This window comes from Engystomops pustulosus, chromosome 6 (genome assembly GCF_040894005.1).
Source record: "Engystomops pustulosus chromosome 6, aEngPut4.maternal, whole genome shotgun sequence".
NCBI lineage: Eukaryota > Metazoa > Chordata > Amphibia > Anura > Leptodactylidae > Engystomops > Engystomops pustulosus.
The window spans coordinates 28,712,641-28,729,377 of record NC_092416.1 but is presented as its reverse complement, the minus strand read 5'-3'; the positions used below and the strand labels follow the sequence as shown (position 1 = coordinate 28,729,377).

General features: G+C 47.6%; 1 protein-coding gene across 5 annotated transcripts in view; it reads left to right on the top strand.

Moving 5' to 3' along the window:
• CROCC (ciliary rootlet coiled-coil, rootletin) overlaps positions 1-16,737 on the top strand; it is a 38,455-nt gene that overhangs the window by 8,326 nt on the left and 13,392 nt on the right. For 4 of the 5 annotated variants that reach the window (XM_072155279.1, XM_072155280.1, XM_072155277.1 and 1 more), the window contains exons 4-22: positions 9,453-9,644; positions 10,055-10,138; positions 10,674-10,771; positions 10,945-11,110; positions 11,196-11,302; positions 11,381-11,608; positions 11,693-11,777; positions 11,978-12,082; positions 12,591-12,839; positions 12,965-13,164; positions 13,404-13,586; positions 13,871-14,015; positions 14,132-14,278; positions 14,583-14,813; positions 14,933-15,126; positions 15,457-15,584; positions 15,949-16,118; positions 16,215-16,394; positions 16,488-16,622. In XM_072155279.1, coding sequence (XP_072011380.1) covers positions 9,453-9,644; positions 10,055-10,138; positions 10,674-10,771; positions 10,945-11,110; positions 11,196-11,302; positions 11,381-11,608; positions 11,693-11,777; positions 11,978-12,082; positions 12,591-12,839; positions 12,965-13,164; positions 13,404-13,586; positions 13,871-14,015; positions 14,132-14,278; positions 14,583-14,813; positions 14,933-15,126; positions 15,457-15,584; positions 15,949-16,118; positions 16,215-16,394; positions 16,488-16,622 — 3,027 coding nt within the window. Of the gene's footprint in view, positions 1-7,076; positions 7,307-8,963; positions 9,015-9,109; positions 9,191-9,452; positions 9,645-10,054; positions 10,139-10,673; positions 10,772-10,944; positions 11,111-11,195; positions 11,303-11,380; positions 11,609-11,692; positions 11,778-11,977; positions 12,083-12,590; positions 12,840-12,964; positions 13,165-13,403; positions 13,587-13,870; positions 14,016-14,131; positions 14,279-14,582; positions 14,814-14,932; positions 15,127-15,456; positions 15,585-15,948; positions 16,119-16,214; positions 16,395-16,487; positions 16,623-16,737 lie in introns of those variants that run through there. The other variant, XM_072155278.1, reaches the window with a different exon arrangement.

The following is a 16,737-nucleotide window of genomic DNA, read 5'->3' as shown; positions in this document are numbered from 1 at the left end:
CTAGCACATCTCTGCCTACAGCTACACTCTAGCACATCTCTGCCTACAGCTACACTCTAGCACATCTCTGCCTACAGCTACACTCTAGCACATCTCTGCCTGCAGCTACACTCTAGCACATCTCTGCCTACAGCTACACTCTAGCACATCTCTGCCTACAGCTACACTCTAGCACATCTCTGCCTACAGCTACACTCTAGCACATCTCTGCCTACAGCTACACTCTAGCACATCTCTGCCTACAGCTACACTCTAGCACATCTCTGCCTACAGCTACACTCTAGCACATCTCTGCCTACAGCTACACTCTAGCACATCTCTGCCTACAGCTACACTCTAGCACATCTCTGCCTACAGCTACACTCTAGCACATCTCTGCCTACAGCTACACTCTAGCACATCTCTGCCTACAGCTACACTCTAGCACATCTCTGCCTACAGCTACACTCTAGCACATCTCTGCCTACAGCTACACTCTAGCACATCTCTGCCTACAGCTACACTCTAGCACATCTCTGCCTACAGCTACACTCTAGCACATCTCTGCCTACAGCTACACTCTAGCACATCTCTGCCTACAGCTACACTCTAGCACATCTCTGCCTACAGCTACACTCTAGCACATCTCTGCCTACAGCTACACTCTAGCACATCTCTGCCTACAGCTACACTCTAGCACATCTCTGCCTACAGCTACACTCTAGCACATCTCTGCCTACAGCTACACTCTAGCACATCTCTGCCTACAGCTACACTCTAGCACATCTCTGCCTACAGCTACACTCTAGCACATCTCTGCCTACATCTACACTCTAGCACATCTCTGCCTACAGCTACACTCTAGCACATCTCTGCCTACAGCTACACTCTAGCACATCTCTGCCTACAGCTACACTCTAGCACATCTCTGCCTGCAGCTACACTCTAGCACATCTCTGCCTGCAGCTACACTCTAGCACATCTCTGCCTGCAGCTACACTCTAGCACATCTCTGCCTGCAGCTACACTCTAGCACATCTCTGCCTGCAGCTACACTCTAGCACATCTCTGCCTGCAGCTACACTCTAGCACATCTCTGCCTGCAGCTACACTCTAGCACATCTCTGCCTGCAGCTACACTCTAGCACATCTCTGCCTGCAGCTACACTCTAGCACATCTCTGCCTGCAGCTACACTCTAGCACATCTCTGCCTGCAGCTACACTCTAGCACATCTCTGCCTGCAGCTACACTCTAGCACATCTCTGCCTGCAGCTACACTCTAGCACATCTCTGCCTGCAGCTACACTCTAGCACATCTCTGCCTGCAGCTACACTCTAGCACATCTCTGCCTGCAGCTACACTCTAGCACATCTCTGCCTGCAGCTACACTCTAGCACATCTCTGCCTGCAGCTACACTCTAGCACATCTCTGACTGCAGCTACACTCTAGCACATCTCTGACTGCAGCTACACTCTAGCACATCTCTGACTGCAGCTACACTCTAGCACATCTCTGCCTGCAGCTACACTCTAGCACATCTCTGCCTGCAGCTACACTCTAGCACATCTCTGCCTGCAGCTACACTCTAGCACATCTCTGCCTGCAGCTACACTCTAGCACATCTCTGACTGCAGCTACACTCTAGCACATCTCTGCCTGCAGCTACACTCTAGCACATCTCTGCCTGCAGCTACACTCTAGCACATCTCTGCCTGCAGCTACACTCTAGCACATCTCTGCCTGCAGCTACACTCTAGCACATCTCTGCCTGCAGCTACACTCTAGCACATCTCTGCCTGCAGCTACACTCTAGCACATCTCTGCCTGCAGCTACACTCTAGCACATCTCTGACTGCAGCTACACTCTAGCACATCTCTGACTGCAGCTACACTCTAGCACATCTCTGACTGCAGCTACACTCTAGCACATCTCTGACTGCAGCTACACTCTAGCACATCTCTGCCTGCAGCTACACTCTAGCACATCTCTGCCTGCAGCTACACTCTAGCACATCTCTGCCTGCAGCTACACTCTAGCACATCTCTGCCTGCAGCTACACTCTAGCACATCTCTGCCTGCAGCTACACTCTAGCACATCTCTGACTGCAGCTACACTCTAGCACATCTCTGACTGCAGCTACACTCTAGCACATCTCTGACTGCAGCTACACTCTAGCACATCTCTGACTGCAGCTACACTCTAGCACATCTCTGACTGCAGCTACACTCTAGCACATCTCTGACTGCAGCTACACTCTAGCACATCTCTGACTGCAGCTACACTCTAGCACATCTCTGACTGCAGCTACACTCTAGCACATCTCTGACTGCAGCTACACTCTAGCACATTTCTGCCTACAGCTACACTTCTGCACCTCTCTGCCTGCAGCTAAATTTTTTCAGGACCCTCACCTGGGCATCTCCTGTATATAATTATATATGTACAACTGGTAAAAAAACCTGAAATGCTAATTTATTGAACAAGAAAAACTGAAATTTCCCCTGGTGATAAGTATTTGGCCCCTAATGATAAGTATTCAGCCTCTTTGCTCAGTGTTGAGTAGAAGCAGCTTTGGAGCTGGTGCAGCCTTGAGTCTTCTTGGGAATTATGCGACAGATCCACTGCCTCTTCCCTGCAGATCCTCTCCAGTTCCCTCAGGTTGGATGGTGAACGTTGGTGGAGTCCATTTTCAAGTCTCTCCAGAGTCAATTGGGTTTAGGTCCGAGCTCTGGCTGGTTCAGTCAGGAATGGCCACAGAGATGTCCTGAAGCCTCTGCTGTGTTATTACCTGTGTGCTTAGGGACATTGTCTTGTTGAAAGGTTCGGCCCAGTCTGAGGTCCAGAGTTCCTAGAAGAGGTTTTTATCCAGGATATCTCTGTACTTGGCCGCATTCCTTATTCCAGTTACAAACAAAAAGGTCAATCTTTGTCTCTCATCAGAGAATCTTATTCCTCATAGTCTGGGATCCTTCATGTGTTTAGCACACTGGATGCGGCTTTCATATGTCTTGCACTGAGGAGAGGCTTCCATATTCTGCCATAAAGCCCCGACTGCTGGAGGCTGCAGTGATAGGTGACTTCCATCTCCCTACTGCATCTCTGGAGCCCAGCCACATTGATCTTGGGGTTCTTCTGTACAAGAGAATCATGAGGTCTAACGAACTGCCCAAAGAGTTTAGAGACTTATGAGAGACTCATTAGAGAATTATGGCAAGGCACAGATCTGGCCAAGGTTACAAAAGAATTTCTGCAGCACTCAATATTTCAGTGTGCTTTGCTTACAATCCTATTCCAAACCAAAATCTTATCCTTAAAGGTCCCTAGCAATGGTTGCAAGTTCAACTCAATATAATCCTCCACCTTCCCAGTAATCTGGATCCCTAGATACCGAAATTATGTTACTATAGGTATATCTCTAAGAGCGGACTTAGTCCAGTTAATCATCAGTCCAGAATATCTACCAAACCGTACAGCTCTTAAGAACCTTGAGTGCTGCAGAAATTCTTTGATAACCTTTGCCAAAGGAACCTTGCCACAATTCTGTCTCTCACCTACTTGGGCAGTTCCTTAGACCTCATGATTCTCATGTGCTCTGTGCACATGAGCTGTGAGGTCTTATATAGACAGGTGTGTGCCTTTCCTTATCAAGTCCAATCCGTTTAATTAAACACGGCTGGACTCCAATTAAGGAGTAGAACCATCTCAAGGAGGATCAGAAGGCAATGGACAACATATGAGTTGCATATGAGTTTCACAGCAAATGGTCTGAATACTTATGACCATGTGATATTTAATTTTTTCTTGTTTAATAAATTTCTACATTTCAGTTTTTTTCTGTCAAGATGGGGGCAGAGTGTACATTAATGAGCAAAAAGAATAACTTTATTGATCTTACCAATTGGTTGCAATGCAACTGAATACTTTTCGTACCCACTGTATAAGTACAGCTGGTATAACCTAGGGATCTCCTGTATATAATGATATATGTACAGCTGGTATAACCTGGGGGTCTCCTGTATATAATGATATATGTACAGCCGGTATAACCTGGGGATCTCCTGTATATAATGATATATGTACAGCCGGTATAACCTGGGGATCTCCTGTATATAATAATATATGTACAGCTGGTATAACCTGGAGATCTCCTGTATATAATGATATATGTACAGCTGGTATAACCTGGGGATCTCCTGTATATAATGATATATGTACAGCTGGTATAACCTGGGGATCTCCTGTATATAATGATATATGTACAGCTGATATAACCTGGGGATCTCCTGTATATAATGATATATGTACAGCCGGTATAACCTGGGGATCTCCTGTATATAATGATATATGTACAGCTGGTATAACCTGGGGATCTCCTGTATATAATGATATATGTACAGCTGGTATAACCTAGGGATCTCCTGTATATAATGATATATGTACAGGTGGTATAACCTGGGGATCTCCTGTATATAATGATATATGTACAGCTGGTATAACCTGGGGATCTCCTGTATATATTGATATATGTACAGCTGGTATAACCTGGGGATCTCCTGTATATAATGATATAGGTACAGCTGGTATAACCTGGGGATCTCCTGTATATAATGATATATGTACAGCTGGTATAACCTGGGATCTCCTGTATATAATGATATATGTACAGCTGGTATAACCTGGGGATCTCCTGTATATAATGATATATGTACAGCTGGTATAATCTGGGGATCTCCTGTATATAATGATATATGTACAGCCGGTATAACCTGGGGATCTCCTGTATATAATGATATATGTACAGCTGGTATAACCTGGGGATCTCCTGTATATAATGATATATGTACAGCTGGTATAACCTGGGGATCTCCTGTATATAAAGATATATATGCAGCTGGTATAACCTGGGGATCTCCTGTATATAATGATATATGTACAGCAGGTATAACCTGGGGATCTCCTGTATATAATGATATATGTACAGCTGGTATAACCTGGGGATCTCCTGTATATAATGATATATGTACAGCAGGTATAACCTGGGGATCTCCTGTATATAATGATGTATGTACAGCTGGTATAACCTGGGGATATCCTGTATATAATGATATATGTACAGCTGGTATAACCTGGGGATCTCCTGTATATAATGATGTATGTACAGCGGGTATAACCTGGGGATCTCCTGTATATAATGATATATGTACAGCTGGTATAACCTGGGGATCTCCTGTATATAATGATGTATGTACAGCGGGTATAACCTGGGGATCTCCTGTATATAATGATGTATGTACAGCGGGTATAACCTGGGGATCTCCTGTATATAATGATATATGTACAGCCGGTATAACCTGGGGATCTCCTGTATATAATGATGTATGTACAGCGGGTATAACCTGGGGATGTCCTGTATATAATGATATATGTACAGCCGGTATAACCTGGGGATCTCCTGTATATAATGATGTATGTACAGCTGGTATAACCTGGGGATCTCCTGTATATAATGATATATGTACAGCCGGTATAACCTGGGGATCTCCTGTATATAATGATATATGTACAGCTGGTATAACCTGTGTATAATGATATAGGTACAGCTGGTATAACCTGGGGATCTCCTGTATATAATGACATATGTACAGCGGGTATAACTTGGGGATCTCCTGTATATAATGATATATGTACAGCTGGTATAACCTGGGGATCTCCTGTATATAATGATATATGTACAGCTGGTATAACCTGGGCATCTCCTGTATATAATGATATATGTACAGCTGGTATAACCTGGGGATCTCCTGTATATAATGATATATGCACAGCCGGTATAACCTGGGGATCTCCTGTATATAATGATATATGTATATTAGCGTGTATAATTTATATATCTTGTGGTTGGTGTAAGAGATTGTAGCCCATGTTACTTTCTCTTCCTTTTCTGGGTAAGTTTCTTGTCCGGACAGGCTGTGGGCACTGAGGGGCAGCCGGCAGGCTCAGACTTGCCCACGGTCGTTCTGTCCAGTGCATGGCTGTCAATGGCGCATTCATACACCTCTTTGTCCCCTCATCCGTTCCCACCAGACTGTCCGGGCCCCCTGCAGAGAATGTCACATCTTATCCATGGTGATCACCTTTGCTCAGGAGCCTGGAGCGCAGTTTGTGTAGTGATGACATCAGTGCTCACATTATACAGCCATCATATACACTGGAGGTGTATGAAGCGGAGCAATAGGCAATGACTGTAGGATAGCAGATATATCCGAGGCGTTGTCGACCATGAAGTTGCCAGTGTCTGACCCCTTGGCTGAAGAGCTTACAGTTGCTGCACATGATTGATAGTGGAGACCTGTGACACGCCTGTGTGAATTGTGAGTGACACCTGTCGTCCGCTGGGTATGCTCACTCTATCTCTCTGTTGACTGTTTCCAGGGAGATTTTCCCTATGCACAGCCATGTGTCTTTCAGTCTGTGACAATAGACATGGCTGCAGGATGCCTGCTTTATTGCAGATTCTTCCAGGACTGGTGACTGTGGTCTGGAGGGGTCCCCAATAGTATCAGGCCTCTCACCTGTCCTTACTCCTAATACCTCTTCTATTCTATCCCATTGTTACAACCCCTCAGCTCGGCTATGTTATTACAAGTCTCTGCTTGTAAGAAATACTTTTCCCATTCACTGACAGAAAGCAAAGACTTTAGGGAAGTTACACAGAAGTTTGTGTAAACCTCATGCTTTTATGTATGTCCTTCTATGCTGGCTCCATTCCCCAGGTTATGTCTTTCTGCTTAGACCCCTGCCTCCTTCCATGCAGACCCCGTTCCACGGGGTATGGCATGCTGCTTAGACCTCATGCCTTGCCTTCTGTGTACACCCCATTCCTCGGAGAACGTTTTTCTGGTTGGACACATGCCTCCTTCCATGCAGACCGCAGTCCATGGAGTATTTCATTCTGCTTAGTCCTCATGCCTTGGGGTAGGTGCTTCCGTGTAGACCCCATTGTGGTCCTCGCCTGTGCTTATTCCTCCTATACGCTGTTACGCTGTCGCTGCCTCTGTACATTGTGACGCCTTCCCTCATCCCTCGCTTTGGAGCGTGCAGACACCAGGAGGGATTTCGTGTTTCTCCCATCGATAATCTCATTATTCCCGTCTTTCTCTTTGTGCTGAAAGTGAATGTGGGGGGAGGCCCAGCAGGTGCAGGGGTATAATTAGGATGAAGGACTAGAGGACGGTGCTGCATCTTTGTTTTTAGTTTCCATTTTCTTATAAGAATGGAGGAGGAGGAGGCCGGGGCCTTTGTCAGGAAGAGAGTCGTTCGGGCAAGTATCCTGATGTCTGAGGCAAGGCGCAGGAGCCGGGGCTGCTATAGAAACCGGCTGCTATGTGCTCCGGCTCCTCTATAAGCGACGGCCGGTGGGGTATATACCGAGGTGTTGAGACATTAACCACTTCATAACCAGACTGCTCGCTGGGTCTAGTGTGACTGCATACAATAACGAGGGATGGAGTCTAAGAGTCTCCTTACATTATCTTGATGCAGCTGATAGAGACAGTAAGGAGACAGATAATTAATGAAAGGACCTGGAAGATAAAGGAATGGAAAAGACTGCAGATAGATGCCAGGATATGCCTGCCACTGGAAAAAGTGTGGGGAGATGGCAGGCACTGGGGTGGGTGTGGGGAGATGGCGGGCACTGGGGTGGGTGTGGGGAGATGGCGGGCACTGGGGTGGGTGTGGGGAGATGGCGGGCACTGGGGTGGGTGTGGGGAGATGGCGGGCACTGGGGTGGGTGTGGGGAGATGGCGGGCACTGGGGTGGGTGTGGGGAGATGGCGGGCACTGGGGTGGGTGTGGGGAGATGGCGGGCACTGGGGTGGGTGTGGGGAGATGGCGGGCACCGGGGTGGGTGTGGGGAGATGGCGGGCACCAGGGTGGGTGTGAGGAGATGGCAGGCACTGGGATGGGTGTGGAGAGATGGCGGACACTGGGGTGGGTGTGGAGAGATGGCGGACACTGGGGTGGGTGTGGAGAGATGGCGGACACTGGGGTATGTGTGGAGAGATGGCGGACACTGGGGTGGGTGTGGAGAGATGGTTGGCACTGGGGTGGGTGTGGAGAGATGGCGGACACTGGGGTGGGTGTGGAGAGATGGCGGACACTGGGGTGGGTGTGGAGAGATGGCGGACACTGGGGTATGTGTGGAGAGATGGTGGACACTGGGGTGGGTGTGGAGAGATGGTTGGCACTGGGGTGGGTGTGAGGAGATGGCGGGCACTGGGATGGGTGTGGAGAGATGGTTGGCACCAGGGTGGGTGTGGGGAGATGGCGGGCACCAGGGTGGGTGTGGAGAGATGGCGGACACTGGGATGGGTGTGGAGAGATGGTGGACACTGGGGTATGTGTGGAGAGATGGTGGACACTGGGGTGGGTGTGGAGAGATGGTTGGCACTGGGGTGGGTGTGAGGAGATGGCGGGCACTGGGATGGGTGTGGAGAGATGGTTGGCACCAGGGTGGGTGTGGGGAGATGGCGGGCACCAGGGTGGGTGTGGAGAGATGGCGGACACCAGGGTGGGTGTGGAGAGATGGCGGACACTGGGATGGGTGTGGAGAGATGGTGGACACTGGGGTATGTGTGGAGAGATGGCTGGCACTGGAGTGGGTGTGGGGAGTCGTTGGGCACAGGAGCGGGTGTGAGAATGTGAGAAGGTGCCAGGCACGGGGGGGATGTGGAGAGATGGCAGGCACTGGAGTGGGTGTGGGTAGTCGTTGGGCACTGGAGCGGGTGTGGGGTGGTGCCAGGCACAGGGGGGGGGGGGGATGTGGAGAGATGGCGGGTACCGGAGCAGGTGTGGGAAGCAACTGGAACTGGATTGAGTATGGGGAGATGCCGGCACTGGAGCTAGGCCAAATGTTGGGGAGCATTAGGATTTCCTGATATTGGGGTTCCATTGAATTAAGTTTTTTGTCCACTGCAGCTAGAAGATTGTCTGCTTCTGAGGGGTCTGGATCCTGTTACGAACGCAGATGTGTGTATCTTATAATGACATGTATATCATACATGTGTTGTGTTTGCCCTATCACATACCTCAGCTGACTCCGCCTCTGTTTGTTGTTGTATAAGCTGGACCAGCCCCTGAGCTGGCTGTGGGAGGAGCCAAAAGGATCGGCTGTGCACGCTGCAGATGGGAACGATCAGAGCGAGGTGTGTTTCACTGTGTCGGGGTCATGAAGTCTTTGCAAGTGTATTGGTCACTGACTGAGACCTGCATAGACCTCTCATAGCGTTACACTGTTGCAGGGATTTAGTTACATTCACTAAACACCCAACTTCAAGAATGCTCCTGTGAAATGTATTAACAGCTAGCAGAGATCTTAAAAATTGGAGAATTAGAGCACAAATTTGTATTATATTGTATAACCTCTTGTCTATAACATAATTCCGCATCTCCTCTTGGTCCTGACAGCTGGAGCAGACCCTACGACTGGAGACTGGCGAGCGGGAGAGAGATTCCCTGGAGACGCGGAGCTTGGCCCAGCAGAATGTGGAGCTGCGGCGGCGGCTGGAGGAGGAGCAGGCTGCGTACAAGCGTAAGCTACAGGCCTACCAGGAGGGACAGCAACGGCAGGCCCAGCTTGTACAGAAACTTCAGGCTAAGGTAAGAAATTGGCCACTTGGAGATGGTATAAGGTGTGAATCACTGACTGGCAGACAGTGCAGATGACTCTATGCATCATAGTGATATATGATGCAAGGAGTCCCTGCTTCCCCTTGCTTCTGTTCTGCAGGGAAGAAAGGACTCTGTGTATCCTGTAGCACTGTGATACATGAAGTACTGTCCTCTGCAACGTGGTTAGTTCATAAATTCTGGCCACCACATGGTCTGAAATTTACAGACCAAAAACAATTGTGTGGTGTGGATCTTATGAGCAAGATACAAAGAATTTTCCAGCAAAGTCAACAGAGAACAATAGTTTTATGAGTAAACGTTACATATAAGTGATTGTACATGTTTCAGGTCATTTCTAAGATGTTAACTGTTATGATGTCTTCTCCTCCTTCCGGCAGGTCCTGCAGTACAAGAAGCGATGTGGAGAGGTGGAGCAGCAGCTTCTGGAACGTTCCACAGAACTGGAACAGGAGCGTCTCAGTGTGAGTCTGATAATAATAATAAAATAATTCTTTTATTTATATACCGCACACAGATTAAACAGCGCTGCACAGAGCTTGCCAAATTGGTCCCTGTCCCCAATGGGGCTCCCAATCTAATCAACCTACCTGTAAGTTTTGGAGTGTGGGGGGACACCGGAGAACCCGGAGGAGACCTATGCAGAGAACACGGAGAGAACATAAAAAGTCTTTGCAGATGTTGACCCTGGGACTTGAACCCAGGACCCCAGCGCTGCAAGGCTGTAATGCAAACCACTGAGCCACAGTGCTGATAATGTATAGTAGGATGATATGAGCTCTTATTGGTAACAAAGCTTTATCTTCCATACTAGAATACTTTGCATTCTTATCCAAGTTCTCAGCTTGCTGTTATTCTCTACCTATACATTGTAACAAGCTACTGGATACAATCAATTCATATTCGCTGACAGATAGCAGAGATGTTATATATGGGAATATTCCATGGGACAAGCTGTGTAATGTGAAGTGACCAATATTTATATCCTGTATAACACAGAGCCGCCTGGAGATGACTGATTCACGGCTGCGACAGGAGGAGGAAACCAGCAATGAACTAGAGAACACCCTGATACGATTGGAGGAGGAACAACAAAGGTAGAAGAGTCCCCCAACCAAATAATAATAATAATTTTCTATATATACTGAACTGAAATCTGATGGGTGAGAGATATATGTAGAGGCTGGCACTGACGGCTGGTAGTTTACCACTAGTTTTGGGATTGGGGTCTTTGTGACAAAGACTTATTGTATCTATCTATCGCACACAGAAGCGCCAGCCTGACCCAGGTCAATGTCATGCTGAGAGAACAACTGGACCAGGCCAACTCTGCCAACCAGGCGCTAAGTGAGGATCTGCGCAAACTGACGGCCGACTGGACCAAAGCCCGTGACGAGCTGGAACAGAGAGAGAGCGAGTGGAGACGCGAAGAAGAGGTAAGGGCAGTGCAACCTAAAACACATAAAGAGAAAGCTGATCTACACCAGATTTATAATCTAAATCATCTATCGCCCCCTACAGTCCTTTAATGCATACTTCAGCAATGAGCACAGCCGTCTGCTGTCCCTGTGGAGGCAGGTGGTTGGCTTCAGGAGGCATTTCAGTGAGATGAAGACCATGACGGAGAGGTAGGTGTCTGGCAGGGTGGACTTTTCTCCATACTGTCTATATTCTAGGTCTCATGTGTGATCACCTCCTCTGTGCAGGGACTTGTCAGTGATGCAGAAGGAGTTGTCACAGTCCTGCCGCTCGCTGCATGCCTCCTGCCTGAATGTCAGCAGTTCCCTGCGCCTGGCGGAGAACAGCGGCGTGGTGGTGGTGGAGAGACAAGCATTACAGCTCGCCCAGCTAGATGAGCAGCTCAAAGACAAGGTGCGAGGAATGATCCAGTTACAAGCAGCATACGATGCTGAGAAAGCGGAGCTTAGTGCCAGGTAAGTGACAGGCATAGAAGTAATAGGCACTGGGTCAACAGACCCCAAGGTATAAACCTAATTGTGTGCATGCTTATATCACAGGGCTGCAGAGCTGAGCAAGAGCATTGAGCGGCTGCAGAGCCAGAACATGGACAAGGATCTGCAGATCAGACAACTGCAAGAGCAGGTACTGAAGGGGTTAACTCAGAAACCAACTATAGATCATTTTATATATAAATTTATATTGGATCACTATGATGTGTTACCTTGAGAATCCTTTGTGTTTCTTTAATTACATCACACCATACGCCCCACATTCACCTCTTGAGCTACAATCACAATCTGCTGGTTTTACAGTCGTTTGATGTGATAGTACTTGTGTTTTAGGAGAGGAGTCGTGTGGAGGACCACGTAACACTTGTAGGAGAAGAGGTGGAAGCTCTGAAATCTGAAAGGGAGATACTCCAGGAGACTCTTCGGGAACTTACACAGGTCTGACATACGCGGATGTATCTGTATAGTAATTGTCGGCTGGTTCCTGTGATAGGCACATATTAAGTTATTAGAATTCTGCAACTTAAATGGATTAGAAAATATTTATCCTAAAATTACTTGGATATCTATGTACATCTCAGAATACGGGCTCTTTCACGCTGGCGTTGTTTTTCATATCCGGGGTTCATTGATCTCTGTGGATGCCTCACAAAGCAGTTGTTTTTAATGGGTGTTAACACATTTTCTTGTTTTTTTCACTGATCTGTTGTTCATAGCAAAAATTATGAAACCTGTCCTATTTTATTACGGATGCCCATGGAAGTCTATGGGTGCGCAAAAAAAACTGATGAAACATCAGATTTTTTTTTTCATGGATGGGGCTGAGAAATCAATGTTTTCAAAGCAACAGAGACATAATACAATGAGCACAGACGCCAATGTGAAAGAGCCCTGCCCTGTAACATCACTGGGTCCTTTCTAACATTTCACTATCCTCTATGTCTAGGCGGTCCTGAGTGATGCAGACAGTGGTCTTCAGCTCTCCACCAGCGATAAGACATTTGAGCTTCTGGACAGTGAGGGTCCGGGGCTCAGCCTGCGAGGCCTCTCCAGCAGCCTACGTACTTCATCTCCTATCCGCCGGCCCTCTCCTCACCGTAGTGCCTCCCCTAGACGTAGCCTGTCTCCGGCTTTCCGTGACTCTGCTCTCACTGCTGTGCATTCTGCTCTCCAGAGGCGACAGCTGCAGATACAGGTAAGTTGTGTCACTTAGGAACTGACACAAATCTTCCACAACTCCCCTTACATCTGTATTGCACATTTCATACCATTTCATATCATTATTCTGTCTATACCACTGATTGAATCACTTGTTTGCAGGAGTTGCGGGGAAGACTGGAGGCCGGGCAAGAAACTGTGGGCAATCTACGCAAACAGCTCAGTGACAGCGAGAATGACCGCAGGGTCCTGGAGCAAAAAATAAGTCAACTGCAACAAGATCTGGACACGTCCACCATGACCAAAGATGATGCAGACCTCAGCATATCCAGACTCCGCAGCAACATAGAGCAACTGAACAGGTACAATGCAAGAAATACACAGAACTCTGTAATAATAATAATCTTTATATAACGCCATCATATTCTGTCGGCTTTAAAACTCATAGGCAACATATAAAAATAAAATAAGACATTACAGAGCACAAACATTCATATGGAACAATAGGAGTGAGGACCCTGTTCGCAATAGCTTACAGTCTATGTTATAACGCCAATGGACTCTGTGTAGTCTGGTCTAATGTTACCTTCTTTTGCTCCAGTGAAAGGGCCACCCTAGAGCGTAATGTCCAGAATCTGCAGGGACAGATGGAGACGCAGCGTCAAGAGGCTGAAAAACTGCAGCTGGCGAACAGCGACCTTCAGCGTCAACGAGACCTCTTACAGGAGGAGAAGGAAGATATGTGTCAGGACCGTGACAGGGTGCAGCGAGAGGTGGAAAGAGGGTGAGTGATACGCTACGATGGAGATAAATCCATCTCCACAATGTAAAACATACATTGCAAGAAACAATAAATACATGTAAAACATAGTTGCAAGAAGGTTAAGTTATATGTTGGAATCACACATAATGGACTAATAACAAACTGTTACATTTTGGATTGTTGAGAATCTGGGGGCGACACAAATAGATAAAGGCTTTGTTGGCGTAGCTTAGCCCCCAGTACACAGAGGGTGGGTGCTCTGCGGTGACCACTGAGAATTGAAACACCGTAATCCCCATCTTTAGGCACAAAACCCAGGAGCAGCTGGACATGAAACTCTCTGCTCTGAGAAAGGAACTGGTAGTAGTGAAGGAATCTCTGCATCAGTCCAGTCTGGAGAAGGAGGTGCTGGAAGCAGAGAAGACAGATATTTCTCAGGCGCTCTCCAGGGTAAGCTACCGTATGCCCTACCTGTATGATATTTATCCCCTCTCTATTATAACAAATAATAAGTTGGTTCATTATTGTAGTCACCAAAAAATATGTACTGACCTCTATCCTTCCAGGCTGAAATAAACCGGGCAGAGCTGGAGCTCGCACTGAATCGACAGAGAACAGAAGAGGCGTCTCTACGAGATGCTTTATCCAAGATGAGTGCACTGAACGAGAGTCTGGCGCAGGACAAAACTGATCTCAACAGAGTCATTGCTCAGGTATGCCATGTGTCACATATGGGTGCCATTTATTGCATTTTGATCTGGTTGTATCATCTCAAAGGAGACATGAGGAGATGTCATTGACAGAGACTACTTAGTACTATTTTCTGTGTCATATCATATCCAGCTTAAGTATCAATCCAGGTGTGAAGATGTGATACATGTGGTGCACGGCTGGGAAAATCTGAAATTATATTTTGAGGATTTGGTCTTCAATGGAGTTATCCTCCATCATCGTAGCCTTGGGGCCATCATGAGACTGCAGTTTGATGGAGTCCTATTCACTCTATTCATTTTGCAGCTAGAGCAGGAGCGGGCTTCCTTGCAGGGACAGAAGCATGAAGTAGAGCAGGAGAAGGCCTCGATCAGGGATGAGCTGGTTCGTTTGGAGCAGGAAAAGCTGGATCTGGACACGGAACGCTTTGGGCTGGATAACTCCCTGCAAGCCATGGAGCAGACCCGGGAGAAACTACTACTGGAGCTCCAGTTACTGCGCAAAGAGAAGGCACATCTACAAGAACAGCTGGGCCAGGTACGAGCAGACCATTGAACCGGGAGTTGTGGGTATGTAGGGTTATACATGATAAAGAATAGATCATATGATGAGTTGGGTCCAGATCTAAATTTAGGGCTTTGTCTATTCTCCGCTAGGTGACTCGTCAGAGGAATGGACTGAGTGAAGATCTGGTTCAGAGCCGTAAGGAGGTGGAGCAGCACAGTGAGGGTCTCCTCCGTGCCTCCAGAGAGAAGGAGACACTGATGAAGGACAAAGGCAGTCTCGTGGTGCAGCTCACCGCCTGCGAGCGAGAGAACCGGGCGCAGTCAGAGGAGATAGCCGCACTCAGGTATACAAGGCTACAGAACAAAGAAGGGCAAAGACTTTATTCTAGATCCGTAATCTAGAAACACCGTAATATTCAGTATAATACTTCCCATAATTAAACCATAAAGTCTTACCAATACTAAGCTGCCATCACAATCTATCCTTATGAAAATCTGCCAGTAGGAGGTGATATTGGTGTGACTTGCCCTGGCTCCACGTAGCTAAGCAGCAAGCTAAACACTCAGGTAGTAACGCAAGCCACACTGGGATTGACACAGACAAACTAGGAGCTCCATGGGAGAGCCTGGCTGTAATGAGGGACCTGGATCCCATTTACTATCTGTTACCACAGGTCAGAGAAAGAGGCGCTGGAGACAACACTGTTTGATATCCAGCAGCAGCTTGTCCATACAACAAACCGCAAGGAGCAGCTGGAAGGAGAAAACCAGAATCTACACCTGGCAAAGGAGGCATTGCAAGGTAAGAGAGCCAGCTCTGTACTTCGCTGCTGTAGTGTATATAGGGTATACAGCAATATCAGCACACTGTGCACAGGAGGAGCTTGGGGCTGAGTCTTCACCTCTCACGGAGGGCTATGCACCTGTATACTGACTGTCTGCATCTGTCCAGATCTGTAGAGCAATCTGAGAGACAGATAATGTGTTCGATAAGGAAATGACCTCTGGTAAGACTCTGGTACCAGGGATAAATGGATAAATCTTTAGAGGTGAAAGGTTTCCCTGACCTGGAATTCGGAATTAAGCCAAGTGTATCTGGAGCATCAGGGATTATTATTCCACAATACTCCAGTACTGATAAACTTCTTCTGTTTCTGGTGCCCTAGCGGAGGTCGGTGCTGTACGGAAACAGATGGAGGCTGAACTTGCTAAACTGGAGCGGGACAAGGAGGCCTTGAACCAGCAACTCAACCATGTGGAGGATGAAGCGCAGATCACTCTGAAGAGCAAGCAGAAAGCCCATGAAGAAGATGTGGAGAGGCTGCTGCAGGAGAAGGTGGGTAACCCAAGCTAATCCCCTCACCCCATGTGTCGGGGGTTATGGCCCCAGTGGGTTCAGATGTGTGAATGACTGAAGTTTCCTTCGGTGTAGGATGCCATCCGTCTGGAACTGCTGTCAGAGAAAGAAGAGTTACTCCGCCGGCTGACGCTGGAGCGAGAGGAGCTGCTGGCGCGATACGAGATGGAGCGGGAAGAGCTAAGTGAAGAGATAACAACCCTACAACAAGAGCGGGATGAAAGCTTGTTACAGGCCGAGAGTGAGAAACAGCAGGTGCGGGACAGGGTGACAGACCGGACATGTATAGAGACTAGACGTACACCACATTAAATCCTCAGTATCACTTCTCTTCTCTTTATATCACAGGCTTTATCTCTGAAGGAATCGGAAAAAGCGTCTTTAAGCGAAAAGCTGAGCAACGCTCATAGTACACTGGCAGCCCTCAGCCTGGAGATGGAGCGACACAAGAGGGAGAGCCAGACCAGACAAGAGCAGGACCGGGTGAGCCCAAACTGATGTTCTGATATATAGTGCACTGTAATACAAGACTATGGGGCGTGACACTTGTATGTGTAATCCATATGGACCTCATTGATCTGAGCTAGCGCCAGATGTA